The sequence below is a fragment of the Oncorhynchus mykiss genome, chromosome 13 (genome assembly GCF_013265735.2).
Source record: "Oncorhynchus mykiss isolate Arlee chromosome 13, USDA_OmykA_1.1, whole genome shotgun sequence".
Taxonomy (NCBI): domain Eukaryota; kingdom Metazoa; phylum Chordata; class Actinopteri; order Salmoniformes; family Salmonidae; genus Oncorhynchus; species Oncorhynchus mykiss.
In genome coordinates this window covers 45,388,740-45,404,897 of record NC_048577.1, presented here as the reverse complement: position 1 = coordinate 45,404,897, position 16,158 = coordinate 45,388,740, and the positions used below count along the sequence as shown (strand labels likewise).

Here is a 16,158-nt window from a genome sequence, read left to right as displayed (position 1 = left end):
GTCATCAGCCAAAAGTAGAACGAATGAGGCGATTATGTAAAGTTTGCCTGGCAAGCTGTTTGTTAGAGCTAGATTTTTAAAAACGATTCTCCAATTAGCATAAAAGCTTGCTTAACGCCAGGCACCACAGGCTGAAATGACATTTTTGCATCTACAGTGCGTTCAGAAAGTATTCAGACCCCTTGACTTTTTCCACATTTTGTTACGACGTTACAGCCTTATTCTTAAATGTATTCAATAGTTTTTTTCTCATCAATCTAGAAATGTTACTTTCCTTAGTACTTTGTTGAAACACCTTTGGCAGCGATTACAGTCTTACAGTTCTTGGGTATGATGCTACAAGCTTGGCACACCTGTATTTTGGGAGTTTCTCCCATTCTTCTTTGCAGATCCTTTCAAGCTCTGTCAGGTTGGATGGGGAGCGTCGCTGCACAGCTATTTTCAGGTCTCTCCAGAGATATTCAATCAGGTTCAATTCAGGGCTCTGGCTGAGCCACTCAAGGACATTCAGAGACTTGTCCCGAAGCCACTCCTATGTTGTCTTGGCTGTGTGCTTCGGGTTGTTGCCCTGTTGAAAGGCAAAATTTGGCCCAATCAAGGATCTGTCTGTAATTTACGACGTTCATCTTTCCCTCTATCCTGACTAGGCTCCCAGTCCCTGCTGCTGAAAAACATCCCCACAGCATGATGCTTCCACCACCATGCTTCACTGTAGGGATGGTGCCAGGTTTCCTTCAGAGGTGACACTTGTCATTTAGGCCAAAGAGTTCAATCTTGGTTTCATCACACCAGAGAATCTTTTTTCTCATGGTCAGAGTCCTTTAGTTTTGGCAAACTCCAAGTGGGCTGTCATGTGCCTTTTACTGTGGAGTGTCTTCTGTCTGGCCACTCTACCATAAAGGCCTGATTGGTGGAGGGCTGCCGAGATGGTTGTTCTGCAGAAATATTTTGGTACCCTTCCCCAGATCTGAGCCTCAACACAATCCTGCCTCGGAGCTCTACGGACAATTATTTCAACCTCATGGCTGGGTTTTTGCTCTCACATGCACTGTCAACTGTGGGACCTTATATAGACAGGTGTGTGCCTTTCCAAATCATGTCCAATCAATTGAATTTACCACAGGTGGACTCCAAGGGTGATCAATGGAAACAGGATGCACCTCAGCTCAATTTCGAGTCTCAAAGCAAAGGGTCTGAATACTTATGTACTTATTTATATTTTCTTTAGTTTATCATTCTACCGTCATCAACATTTTAATGCATTTTAACCACTTTAATCATTTTAAAGCTCACAACATTAAATTACACATCATTTAGAAGCCCATTTCATAGAGATTGTTACAAACTGGACTATATTTAGTAACTTACATTGAAGAGATGATGACTGGGTCTAAATAGGCGTTTGGTAGTCTAAATCCAGTGTACTTGTCTTTAACCACCATTTCCCGAAAGTCAGACTCTTCCCACCCCCCCCCCCAAAAAAAAATACTCAGCTTCAGAAGCATCTGCATTCACTAAATCTTGTGTGGTTATCCTTAGATATATTCTCCAGACTTGCTCAGAGGGAATTGTTGATATGTTGTCAAGTTTATATTCTAGCTTTTAAAAAATATTTGAAAATATGCATAAAAAAATGCATTTTACGTACATGTCTTTAATATTTTACAGATAGAAAGATCTAAAAATTATTTGTCCACAATCTGCTCTGGATAAGTCTGGTTCTGGAGTGTCTTAATAAAACGAAACCAAAACATTTAGGCTGAGTTCATCCAGTGTCCAGGAAAATATATCTGTGTGATATGCAAATACAGTGCCTTGCGAAAGTATTCGGCCCCCTTGAACTTTGCGACCTTTTGCCACATTCAGGCTTCAAACATAAAGATATAAAACTGTATTTTTATGTGAAGAATCAACAACAAGTGGGACACAATCATGAAGTGGAACGACATTTATTGGATATTTCAAACTTTTTTAACAAATCAAAAACTGAAAAATTGGGCGTGCAAAATTATTCAGCCCCCTTAAGTTAATACTTTGTAGCGCCACCTTTTGCTGCGATTACAGCTGTAAGTCGCTTGGGGTATGTCTCTATCAGTTTTGCACATCGAGAGACTGACATTTTTTCCCATTCCTCCTTGCAAAACAGCTCGAGCTCAGTGAGGTTGGATGGAGAGCATTTGTGAACAGCAGTTTTCAGTTCTTTCCACAGATTCTCGATTGGATTCAGGTCTGGACTTTGACTTGGCCATTCTAACACCTGGATATGTTTATTTTTGAACCATTCCATTGTAGATTTTGCTTTATGTTTTGGATCATTGTCTTGTTGGAAGACAAATCTCCGTCCCAGTCTCAGGTCTTTTGCAGACTCCATCAGGTTTTCTTCCAGAATGGTCCTGTATTTGGCTCCATCCATCTTCCCATCAATTTTAACCATCTTTCCTGTCCCTGCTGAAGAAAAGCAGGCCCAAACCATGATGCTGCCACCACTATGTTCGACAGTGGGGATGGTGTGTTCAGCTGTGTTGCTTTTACGCCAAACATAACGTTTTGCATTGTTGCCAAAAAGTTCCATTTTGGTTTCATCTGACCAGAGCACCTTCTTCCACATGTTTGGTGTGTCTCACAGGGGGCTTGTGGCAAACTTTAAACAACACTTTTTATGGATATCTTTAAGAAATGGCTTTCTTCTTGCCACTCTTCCATAAAGGCCAGATTTGTGCAATATACGACTGATTGTTGTCCTATGGACAGTCTCCCACCTCAGCTGTAGATCTCTGCAGTTCATCCAGAGTGATCATGGGCCTCTTGGCTGCATCTCTGATCAGTCTTCTCCTTGTATGAGCTGAAAGTTTAGAGGGACGGCCAGGTCTTGGTAGATTTGCAGTGGTCTGATACTCCTTCCATTTCAATATTATCGCTTGCACAGTGCTCCTTGGGATGTTTAAAGCTTGGGAAATCTTTTTGTATCCAAATCCGGCTTTAAACTTCTTCACAACAGTATCTCGGACCTGCCTGGTGTGTTCCTTGTTCTTCATGATGCTCTCTGCGCTTTTAACGGACCTCTGAGACTATCACAGTGCAGGTGCATTTATACGGAGACTTGATTACACACAGGTGGATTGTATTTATCATCATTAGTCATTTAGGTCAACATTGGATCATTCAGAGATCCTCACTGAACTTCTGGAGAGAGTTTGCTGCACTGAAAGTAAAGGGGCTGAATAATTTTGCACGCCCAATTTTTCAGTTTTTGATTTGTTAAAAAAGTTTGAAATATCCAATAAATGTCGTTCCACTTCATGATTGTGTCCCACTTGTTGTTGATTCTTCACGAAAAAATACAGTTTTATATCTTTATGTTTGAAGCCTGAAATGTGGCAAAAGGTCGCAAAGTTCAAGGGGGCCGAATACTTTCGCAAGGCACTGTATGTGCAAATTAATGAGAATTGGCTCATTTGCATATTTAAAAAAAAATAATTCTGAAATATTTTTATACAAAAAAGTATTATATTTGTGTCTACATTCAACTGGTGAAAGATGATTGTGATATGATTAAAGGGAAAAAATGTCCCTATGAGGGTGTAATGCCTGGCCTTTTATTGACACTCCAGTTGCTCCAAAGAGAATGAGAACTATTTCAATGACTGTATGTGTCACAAATAGAGAGCTCTAAAGAATACCTGTTACCTGCTAGGATCCTTAATTGAAACAATAACAAAGCATGCTCCCCGCCAATTTATCGCTAAAAAGCTAAGGGATGGGGCTGGAAATATGTAACCACTCTCAAATTCATGTAGCAACTAAGGATTCTAGCTTTACGTTGGATGCTCAGTAGGAATGACGATGTACAGTATGAAATCAACGTTGAAGAGACCATCTGTGGTGTAGTATTGGATAGATGAGTGTGTGTTAGGCTTTTGAATTTGCTAGGCACACCCTGGGACCTCAATAGGAGGACACAGCTGCATGCACTTCTATGACACCCCAGCACAGGAATCTGAGATAGGTGTTAAACTCATCGCTTGACTCTAAATCATCTTTTCCAATTAGGACAACTCCTCCATTGGCACTGGATAATAAAGGTGAGAACCATACTGTTTTGACTTAGGGTTGGTCAGGCGGTCTGTGAGAGGAAACATTATCTTCTGCTTTTAACAAAAAACAAAGTTGGCAAAAGTCTTTACAAAGAGAAAAATGAATGAGAGGGTGTAGGTGCTTGAAGAGTAAGGGCTTGGAGGGGACTAACTCCTTAAAAATTGATTTCCTGAACAGGCTAACAGCGGCCAAGCAGGGATGGAGTGATCTTTGTGACCTGGGCATGAATGTGACATTGTTCCTGGTTTCTGAGGTGGTGCTCCTCAGGGCTTTCCTCTGGGCTTCAAGTACACTCCATCTCAGCCAGGTCTATTGTTTCTCTGTGCTACTCCAGATCGTTATCCATTCCTCTAACATTATGAGCCTCTAGAGGACTGAAAGGGACGTTAAAAAGACACCAGTGCTTGAGTCTTGTCTACGGTATATTTCTATGTCTGTACCTAAGGCAAGTCTTTCCGTCTACTATGGCTTTGACTCTAACTGACAGATGTCTCCTAATATCTGCACGTTGTACCATGGTGTGGTGTGATGTGTTGCATGGTTGTGTATTCAGTATGGTTGGTGCCCTAACAGGGATAGTACTCACCTGGTGTGGCGCAGAGGGATGGGAAGTGAAATGCAGAGGAAAGGGTCAAAGGTGTTGCTCTGTTTATGACAATGAGGGCAGGTCAGCGATGACCTGTGGAAAGAAAAACAAGATTGTGTGAAGTTTGACGCCTGTTTTAGACACCTGAACGTGCACTTCTGTGTCAGGCCAGCAGGAAAGTGCATCTTGCTATAGAAATGGGCACACTGTATGTACAGTACATATTGATGTTGCTGTAGAGATTTTTTATGGGAAAGAAAAGTGATGTAAGGGGGGTGGGTAGTGGGAAAAAGCCTCACGGTGAGACTGGGCCTTTAAATGGGAACCAGCACGCAGCAATTCCCTAATGATCACCATCATGGGGAGAATAAAGAACAGTCCTGAGAGATGGCTTGTTTCCTCCGTATATGAATGTTCAGGCCATAGGACTCAAAGGACAGGAAAAGAGAGCAAATCTTCCATTCTACCAATATTTCATTCCACACCTGGTTCACACACTGGCTCCAACAAACCCCTTTATGTTTAGGAGAGGAAGTTGCTTATTCTGGCAAATCACTAATTGTTTGAACAAAGAGTCAGAGGGTATTTCCATGGAAGTCCTCAGACTGCAGTGCTATTGAACTGGACTTGAATTGAACTTGACTTGAAGAACTTCTAAATCCTGTAATAGTTCTATGACAAGAACTCCATGACTGGTTCTTCTAGTCAGGAAGCGAAAAGCATTTCACAAGGCTGCCTGAAACTATAAGAGCCTTTAGGACTGGAGTGGAATTGAGTTAATCAATGACTTTGCTGCATACAATCAAAACAAGTTGACAAAGCTATGGTTTCTTTGGAAATCTGAATTTCAAGCATAAATGTCCCTCTTCCTCTTTTACCCAGCAAGGCGATGTTTTAAGCCCAATATTTCCCTATTCCTTTGCTTTACTATTTTTCATTGGATCAGTCAGTGCACAGAGCTTTCACTTCTCAGGAACCTTTACAAGGGGTAGCCTACCATGGGAATCATAGCCAGAGCATAGCTGTTTAAATGTGTTTCCCTTCTAGGAAGGCACCTGACAGACCCACAGGGGCGAGTGGGGGAGAGTGAATAAAGCCCTATTCAACTCAACCCAGCTGACACTGGCTCTGAGTGGAGCTCTCTCTTGGCAGAGTCTTATTCTCAACAGGAAACAGAGGAGCTGCCCATGTTCTTTGCATACAAATAACACTCCAGCAGCTCCAATAAAACATAGATGTACTGTGCATTGGTAAGGAACACTTAGGCCTAAAGGAAAAGGAGGTGATATTCCCGTGATGCCTAATGGATGAAGTGTGAGCAGCACTTGAGAGGGAATCCCTGTCTTTGAAGCAGTGATGCTGAAGGGTGAGCTTGAGTCAGCTTAAACACTAGCCCAGGGGTCGGCAACTAGAATCAGCCGCGGGACGATTTTTGACGGAGTGGATGGTGGGGGACCGAAACATAATTCTAATAATTTGTACACTGCAAATTGAGGGGGCAGAACGACAGAGTTTTACCTCAACACCTCAGGGATTCAATCCAGCAACCTTTTGGTTACTGGCCCAACACTCTAACCACTAGGCTGGCTACCTGCTGCCCCTAAATTGCGAAATTGGGGTGAAAAAAGGGGGTAAATATTGCGAAATTAGGGAGAAAAAAGGGGGTATCTATATCTCTGAGAGAGATATACAATAGTTCTTTAACCTGTCTCCTCCCCTTCATCTACACTGACTGAAGTGGATTTAACCAGTGACATCAATAAGGGATCATAGATTTTCACCTGGATTCACCTGGTCAGTCTATGTCATGGAAGGAGCATGTTTTGTGCACTTACTGTATGTCTCATTTTTTATTTGTTGGAATACTTGGAAACAATTTTCCTGTTGATTTTAGTATTTTATTTACCAAAAACTAACCCCCCCCCAAAAAAAACACTTGCGGGCTGCCAACCCCTGCACTAGCCTGGGTAAAACTCTAAAAGCCATTTTTCCAAGTATATGGGATGTTCAGTGTCACCTTTCCTGAAAAATAAATGAATTACTTATATTTGTTATAACAGCTATTATTAGAACAATCTACTAAAAAAACCAGCAGGGTTCCCCCAATTTGGTCTGCAGGTGGTTTTATTTGGCCCCCCAAATTTTCAGATAAAAATAAATAAATAACAATATTATATAGTACCAGTCAGAAGTTTGGATACACCTACTCATTCGAGGGTTTTTCTTTATTTTTTTTTACTATTTTCTACATTGTATAATAATAGTGGACATCAAAACTATGAAATAACACATATGGAATCATGTAGTAACCAAAAAAGTGTTAAACAAATCAGCCACCCTTTACCTAGATGACAGCTTTGCACACACTTGGCATTCTCTCAACCATCTTCATGAGGTAGTCACCTGGAATGCATTTCAATTAACAGGTGTTCCTTGTTAAAAGTTCATTTGTGGAATTTCTTTCCTTCTTAATGTGTTTGAGCCAATTAGTTCTGTTGTGACAAGGTAGGGTTGGTTGGTATACAGAAGATAGCCCTATTTGGTAAAATACCAAGTCCATATTATGTCAAGAACTGCTTAAATAAGCAAAGAGAAACGACAGTCCATCATTACTTTAAGACATGAAGGTCAGTCAAAAACGATCCAGCGCTATGATGAAACTGGCTCTTATGAGGACCGCCACAGGAAAGGAAGATCCAGAGTTACCTCTGCTGCAGAGGATATGTTCATTAGAGTTACCAGCCTCAGAAATTGCAGCCCAAATAAATGCTTCACAGAGTTCAAGTAACAGACACATCAACTGTTCAGATGAGACTGCGTGAATAAGGCCTTCACGGTCTAACTCCTGCAAAGAAACCACAACTAAAGGACACCAATAATAAGAAGAGACTTGCTAGGGCCAAGAAACATGAGCAATGGACATTAGACTGGTGGAAATCTGTCCTTTGGTCTGATGAGTCCAAATTTGACATTTTTGGTTCCAACCGCTGCGTCTTTGTGAGACGCAGAGTAGGTGAATGGATGATCTCTGCATGTGTGGTTCCCACCAAGTAAGCATGGAGGAGGAGGTGTGATTGTGTGGGGGTGCTCTGCTGGTGACACCTTCAGTGATTTATTTAGAATTCATGGCACACTTAACCAGCATAGCTACCACAGCATTCTGCAGCGATACGCCATCCCATCTGGTTTGCGCTTAGTGGGACTATCATTTGTTTTTCAACAGAACATTGACCAAACACACCTCCAGCCTGTGTAAGGGCTATTTGACCAAGAAAGTGAGTGATGGAGTGCTACATCAGATGACCTGGCCTCCAAAATCACCCGACCTTAACCCAATTGAGATGGTTTGGGATGAGTTGGACCACAGAGCGAAGGAAAAGCAGCCAACAAGTACTCAGCATATGTGGGAACTCCTTCAAGACTGTTGGAAAAGCATTCAAGGTGAAGCTGGTTGAGAGAATGCCAAGAGTGTGCCAAGCTACCATCAAGGCAAAGGGTGGCTACTTTGAAGAATCTCAAATATAAAGTCTATTTTGTTTTGACACTTTTTTGGTTACTACATGATTCCATATGTGTTATTTCATAGTTTTGATGTCTTCACTATTATTCTAGAAAATAGTAAAAAATAAAGAAAACCCTTGAATGAGTAGGTGTGTCCAAACTTTTGACTGGTACTGTATTTTTTTAACATTCTCATTGTTGGACAGTAAAAGCACCAGGATATCAGCGTGATATCAGGATATCAAGTGATATTAATTTTGAAAATCGGTTCCCAAGTATTCCCACGCATTACAGAGAGACACGTGATCATATACAAATATAAGCAAGGTTTGAAATTATGATTTTGTAGTCAAATATATCTGTTTGGGCTTCTTGTAGTCAATTTGCAGTCTACATATTATTTGTAATTATGGTCCGGCCCCCGATCATCCTCTCACGAAAAACATTGGCCCGCAGCTGAATCGAATTGATGATCCCTGGTCTAAAGATTGGCTGTTAATTCTTCTCAGTGAGCCTGCAGCCTCACCTGCTACTTGAAGATGTGTGCTTTTGTCACAACACTTCATCTCTGGGTTCAAAAGGTCGTGGCCCCTTTAGAGATTGTTGATATGTAAAGCATCATTCAGCAGGTGATCCTGAGCATCCAGACAAAATAAAGGAATTACCTTGAGTCACAGTAATAATCTTAAAAAGGCTCAAAGCCCTTTTTATTCAACTCTCCTGCAGAAATATAAATACATTAAGTGGTGAGACAAAACAAAGGTCACCCAGTCAAAATGATTCAGACAAAGAGAGGCGAGAAGCTCTGAGAGAGAGTGGTGAGTTTTCATGCCGCTGTAAAAAGGCTGGGCTTCCAGTGAAACTACTGTACACCACGTCCATAATCTGACATGCTCTGCTGCCTGCCGTTTGGCTTCACTCTAATGAGCATAGCTTGACAGATACCACAGAGATTTTCACTGCATATTACCCATGCTAGGCAGTGAGTCATGCTGTGGGATGAGAACAAAACTAGCTATATCAAAGCTTTACCTTCAAGAACTGGGCAATGCATGATTTGATCAGAGTCTACAGAGTTGTAGAGAAATAATAAGTTCAAAATCAATACTTCCAGAGTTAGAGTAGGCACTTCACTTTTGCGGAGACATCACAGTCAGACAGAGAGAATTGTAATAATGGTACTGTACAGTCAATTGAACGGCACCAACGTGATGAACGACAAATCAAATCCGCATCAAAAACTTAGGAGACAAAAAGCCTGTCAGTATATATGAAGCGTGTTTGTACACAGACTAAGTCTTGTCAAGTATAATGGGCCTGGTGATTGTATAGTGACAAACAGACCCATTACAGTGATAATACTCTGGCCTGTCAGTTGGCCTTGAGATTATATTACATACTGTAGTGTTACACCCAGGACTCAAATGCTGGAGGGCAATGAGAGAGGGACAGAGGAACAGTTAACAAATCAAAGATAGGGACTCCAAAGGCTGTTCCTAAAGCAAATAGCACAACAAACATCATGTCACTAATAGTATTATATTAGTTATTAGGATGACAAATATTTAATCATGTAAAATACATCTAGTATTTTAAAATTTAAAACACCACAGACAGGATGAGCATATTTATATTTGAAACAGGACACTTCTCTGACCACGGGGACTCTGAATCCCACGTTCACACATTATTCTAAAAATGCTTTGAGATGAAAAGATGCTGTTGCTTGAGTAAGTGATTTGGACTGGCCTAAGGGACAAAATCAGATGGTTATGGAAAGATATGGCTATGGAATATTCCTTGAGAGAAATGTCTATGTAGTCCAAAGCTCTTTTCCACTGAACTAAAGCCATGCTGTAGCTCTGAAATGCAAAGTTATGCTGTTTTTGAAGTTATACTGCATGTTTTATGGTTTGCTAGTAATCAGTGATCATCAGTCAAGTGTTGGATTCCAGTCTGAATCCTCCTGGTTGAGTCTGGCACAGTGTTTGTGGGTGAGCTAGCTATGGCTGCCGTGCTAGCTATGGCTGCTTCCTGTCTAGACACGCCCATTTCCCGGGTGTCAAAGCAGAAACATTCATCAGTGGATAGCAATTAAGGGATGCGCTCTGGCAGATGTATTAACGGCATAACACCAAGCTGCCGATTTTTCAAGGAATTAGCAGATGGAGGAAACAAAAACAAGCAGGAAATTACAAAGCAAATGGAAACTTCCAGAGTGGCAAGTGTTCTAATTACTTCACGACAGAGTTAAAAGGTCCAAATATACATCTGTTCTATTGTGCAGTTGTTTGCATAATTCCTTGTCAATATAGTACAACATTAGTCAAGGTTACCCAGAGAAGTACAGCTAATGTAAAATTGGGGGCTTTACAGATACACTTGGCAGTTGGATGCAGAACTCTCATTGGCGCCTCTGTGAGAGGAGTGGACAGCCAAATCATGATGAAGGTACTGCAACAGCTCCACTACCTTCAGCAGCTCAAGTGATCTCCCGACCACAGCTGTGAGATGCATCTGTTTCATAGAAACACTTAGGAGGCTTTATCTCCAAGATTAAATTAACACTTGTGAAGCTTCAGAGGCTCTGGGTTCAAAGCTGCTGTAGCAGGCACTGAGGGGCTCTGAACACGGATTGAAAGGAATGTTATAAGGAATAAAACTGTGAAAACTCAATCAGGTTCATCAATCACAGCTTCAAAGGAAAGGTACTAGAGCAAAGATTGTATACGTTTATTCAATATGTAGGTAATCTATGCCTATTCGATTTGTACAGTTGTCGTTTTTCACTTGACCTCAAACAAGAACCAACCACCCCACTCATTTTACTCAGGACCATAAAAGCACTTGAAGGGGTCCCTAGTTACCTAGGAGACATAAAGGTTAGGTGGAGGGGCAGTCTTTCTTACTGCACTCTGTGCATGGGCCTTGTCAGTATTGATGCTCCAGCTAGGCTCAGTAATTACTGGAATGTCTGCAGTGATTTAATGAGGTTACACTTCCTGCTGCTAATACATATAATACATATGTATATATATAATACATATAATACATATGTATATATATAATACATATAATACATGTAATACATATAATACACAACCTCTACACACTTAGAGTTATAATGACATCTCCATTACACATGGTGTATCTGATAATTACAATTTAATTCAATCAATGAGAACTGGATCGATGAGTCATCGGTAATCAAATGTGATGTGGGAAAAAATCCTCCATACCTAACTTTGCATTGGTTGTCCAATAATTGTAAAGAACTCATAGGAGAGGTGCAAAACCCAATAGACCAAATTACAGGCAGTGTGACCGATGGACTAACAGCTTATACCAAGACAAGCATGAAACTGATTTCCACACAAATGACCATAATTGCATTGAACTTTATAACACATGGTTCATAATTAAAGGAAATGTATTAAAATAAGAATGGGCAACAAACTTTTCCCCAATATGTTTTTGTTAAGCCAATCAACAAAGTTTTTCTAAATCTCAATCAATCTCTCAACAACAGAGTCCCTCGCAACCTCCTCCAGGTGCACTGACAGGAATAAAACGGGTTATACAAAAACACAACTGGCTCCGAATGGAAATAAATAACAAAAGCTGTCACATTTTGACACTTTTTAATTATTTATTATTTTCTAGCATTATCATCTAAGGAGCAGGTTGAGCCATGACAAATATTTCACAATGAACAAAGGAGAGAAAAGTAACTCTTCTGTTTTACATTCAAGACACTGAATCGGAGGGAAATTGTTGACTGACACAAATATGAGAGACAATTCTATGTATAGTAATTTGTTTATTTTTCACCTGTCCTTCAAGGTACAAGGCAGCAGTTTTTACATTAGCACAAGTCCATGACTTTCCACATTAAGTGCCAGGGGTTCAGTCAACTGTATTTTACTCAGCTCAGCTCAGATGCCATCAATGCTTGCAGGACTAATGTGCAGATAGTAATAGGACAATTCTCTAGCATTGCATTGAGAATACAGTATGCTATGGGCAGACCTGGCAAACTGGAAACTCACTTGTATTGTGCCTGGAAGTGTTCCTGTACAAAGCTGTGGCGTGCCCCGGGCTGCTGCGAGTGGGGAGGCTCAGTGACCATCGCCTCCTCTGATATACCAGGGCCCTGGAATAGAGAGTGGACAAACAGAAACACATCATTGTAACATCTACAATCGCTAACAGTAAAAAACATCAGGTTCAACTAAATCCACTGCTATTCGGATGACACCCAGATTTACATCCAAACCCACCTCTCACCTCTTTCCCTCATCTCTGATCAACTGTCTCCAGGACATCAAAAACTGGATGACACCTAATCTACTCAAACTCAACAGCAATAAAACGGAGGTCATGCTGGTGGCTGTCAAAGTTCTCCTCAAGAAAGTGGGTGACCTCGTGATGTCCACTGATGGTTGCACCGTCTGCCCATTATCTGAGGTCTGAAATCTGGGGGTCATCCTGGACCCCACTCTTTCCTTCGAGCCCCACATCAAGTCCGCCACCTCCGTAACATTTATTTTTATTTAACCATCCCCAAAACAAGACTGTGCACCATCGTGGACCGGGCTTTCAGCGCTGCTGCCCCCCCAAACTCTGGAACTCTCTCCCAGCCACCCAAAACTCTGGGGGCATTGCTACTAGCTACTAGCGTTAGCACAATGACATGCTAGCTGTTCCCATAGATTTCAAGTCATCGAGCTAACAACTATCCATTTAAAAGTGCGTCTTGGCAGAAATATATACTTATTTTTTGCATCAGTGGAAACAATTTAGCAGCAGTGGCCAATTAATATAGGGGTTAACACTGGACTGAGGAGAGGAACAGATCAGCATAAAATATATTAAATGAATATCTGTCTGGAACATTGTGAAATGTTGTTCAGCAGTCTTTTTTGTTCTATTAAAAGGGGATTTTCAAAGGCAGTGGAAAGTATTGACGTGAATGCAACCCGCTTGGGGTACTTCTCTCTTTATTCTTTAATCCACTCACCTAACTGGCCTTGGAAAAGATAAAAGAGAAGGAAAAAGCGATAAAACTAACAGACTGATCACTGAAACCATGTAAGGTAAAAAAAAACAAGCTGATCTGGGACGGCACACAACGAGGGCATAGCCCAGCTATGTGATAATGAATGAAATGAATTGAAAACTGTCCCCGTCAGCGCTGATTTAACTGAACTAATCCACCTAGCCCTAGCTGCATCATCAACAACAATAGCAGCAACAACAGCAGCCATGGTCTTTGCTCCTCCTTTATCGTCACTTCTGACGATGTCTCTAGCACTTTCTAATGGTGGTTTGTTGCCAGTGTGACTCTGTGGAATAATAATTACTGCAGATACTGTAATGGCACATCATGGATGCAGTGTAGTCATTTGAAACCAATGTAATGTCAAATCTGAATCATTCTCTCACTATGGTATCAGGGTCATGGTTGCACCATTTCATAAAACCATGTAGTCTTGTGACAGGAGGGCCAGGAGGAGATGTGTGGTTATGATGGATATTTTGGTACAGCAATGGTAAAAACGAAACAAAGAGTACCATACCATGGCACTGAGACAGGATGGATGACTGAGAAAAAGAGAGGTAATACTGTATAGTGTCATTAGGGGCATTCATTAGGCTTAATTACCCCTCTCATTTCCGGGGATTAAAAAAATATGTTTTATTGTCATATACACCAGATAGGTACTGTGAAATGTGTTGTTTTGTGTTGTTTTACAGGGTCAGTCATAGTAGTACTGTCACCTGTGCTCCCTCTCCGGCCTCTAGGTCACCAGGCTGCTCGTTTAAGGCGCACACCTGTCACCAGTGTTATGCGCATTTGTGCATAATGACACTCACCTGGACTCCATCACCTCCTTGATTACCTGCCCTTTATATGTCACTCCCTTAGTTTTTTCCCCCCAGTCTTCATTGTTTATGTTTCATGTCGGTGCGCTGTTTGTGTTTCTTGTTTTGTTTATTTATTAAACTTATTCACTCCCTGAACTTGCTTCCCGACTCTCAACGTACATCGTTACAAATACGGCGCACCTGGAGCAAATTAGGCCTAAGTGCCTTGCTCAAAGGCACATCAACAGATTTTTCACCTTGTCGGTTCAGGTATTCGAACCAGCAACCTTTCGGTTATTGGTTCAACACTCGAACGGCCATCCCTTCATGAATGTCTTAGACAGAAATCATGGTAAATCAATTTAACAGCAAATAACAAAACGATTTTGCTTGCTTGATTACCGATTATTACTGTAACTAAGCTCTCACAATCTCTCCTCGAAGACTTGTGAAACTTCAACATGCCTCTGCACTACAGTCAATATCAACTGCACAATATAAATAAAACTGCTCACTGACAACGTCGGTTATGAAAGTGACAAAGCAGAACATTTTCCTTATTGTCTATTTCCTGATTTATACAGTTACGGTTACAGTCACCGTCTGATTTTGCATCAAAGTTTAGGTAAGAGGACACAGTTAAGCCTTTATTCCTACAAAACAAGCACATTGTTGGATAACAATGGTTATAAATAAAAAATAAAGGGAGCATTATGCGCCAAAGATACGAAGATATTAAAGTGCAAAGGGAATTTGAGCTACCATTTGCGTTCAGGCATTCAGGATTTAGTGACATGATAACAGTAACATGATGCACTTCAGATGCATAGTGGAGATATTTAATGGTACAAAATTGTACATTATGGAGTGAATATATGACTACAATACAGCCCGTGTGTGTGTGTGTGTGTGTGTGTGTGTGTGTGTGTGTGTGTGTGTGTGTGTGTGTGTGTGTGTGTGTGTGTGTGTGTGTGTGTGTGTGTGTGTGTGTGTGTGTGTTTGCGTCCCTATGTGTAGCTCCAAAACTTAAACAGCTTTGACCTTGAAGGTGACAGTTGTAACAAAAAACATTTGATTTATCTGGATTCTTTTAAATTGAAAATAAACATTTATACTTTCAACATTCAGCACCTGAACAAAGCCACTGGATGTACACGTTGAACTATGATAACAAATCTCTGACTCGCCTTTTCTTATCAAGTGTGGTTGACTTGGAAAAGGCCAAGCTAAAACCAAATTTCCGTGTTAGCACATTATTACTGAAGTTACTAGAGCGCTGTACCTAGATGCCAGGCACTTGAAAATGCATTAAGTCATCATATCATTTTAGCCCTCATTTGACAGGCTCATGGAGGCTGTCAGAGCATTATTGCTCGCTAAGTCTCTGAGGTGTGTTAACTCTCTCTGTTGACTCTTTCTCCACCACACCACGTCTCCTGTCCTGATCCCATACTGACTAGCACTGTTCCCAGGCAGCCAGCTCAACCATGACCCCGTCTTACAAATGGAGCTGAAAGGAGGTTTTGAATTTCGGTTGTGGAAAAAAGTGTAGTGTAGTGCTCAGGAGGAGAGTTCCTTTAACTAACCAACGAGTCTTTTCTTCCAAGTCCACTTCAGCTTAGCACAGTCCGGAATGTGACCGAAGCATGACCTTCCCTTCTTGCACGGGGCTTCAATAGGCACATACAATCACAAATGTTGCCTCTTCTCTCATTTCCCTCTCACTTTAATGAGTTCCTCTATGGTTTTAGCTCTCTCCATCACACTCTACCCCACTCAATCACTCCCTCATCCTTCTCTCATAGCATTCTCTCTTTTCCCCTCCCTGTGTGGTATGGTCATGCTCTGCTGAGCCTCCTGTTATTGGTCAAGGGGTAACAGGTCTTTAGAGCAGGCATTGAGAGCAGAGCGAGAGAGGTTATGAGGTCTGCTCTCCTGAGGCCTATGCTCCTACAGAACATATAGCTAGCTGAATTCATGCCTTACTACCACTCTCTGGCCACCTCAGCAGCAGAGTTGACTGGTGCTGGAGAGATAGTACATTCCAGAGTTATCTTTATGCAGAGATAACAACACAGCGTTCCGAGACCAATGAGCCCAGCCTAGAC

General features: G+C 41.3%; 1 protein-coding gene across 1 annotated transcript in view; it reads right to left on the bottom strand.

Moving 5' to 3' along the window:
- The window catches only part of usp43b (ubiquitin specific peptidase 43b), a 93,004-nt gene that overhangs the window by 46,845 nt on the left and 30,001 nt on the right, over nucleotides 1-16,158 (bottom strand). The window contains exons 3-4 of the mRNA XM_036941255.1: nucleotides 12,232-12,335; nucleotides 4,682-4,774 (exon numbers count right to left, since the gene is read on the bottom strand). Of these exons, the coding sequence (XP_036797150.1) occupies nucleotides 4,682-4,774; nucleotides 12,232-12,335 (197 nt within the window). The remainder of the gene's footprint in view (nucleotides 1-4,681; nucleotides 4,775-12,231; nucleotides 12,336-16,158) is intronic.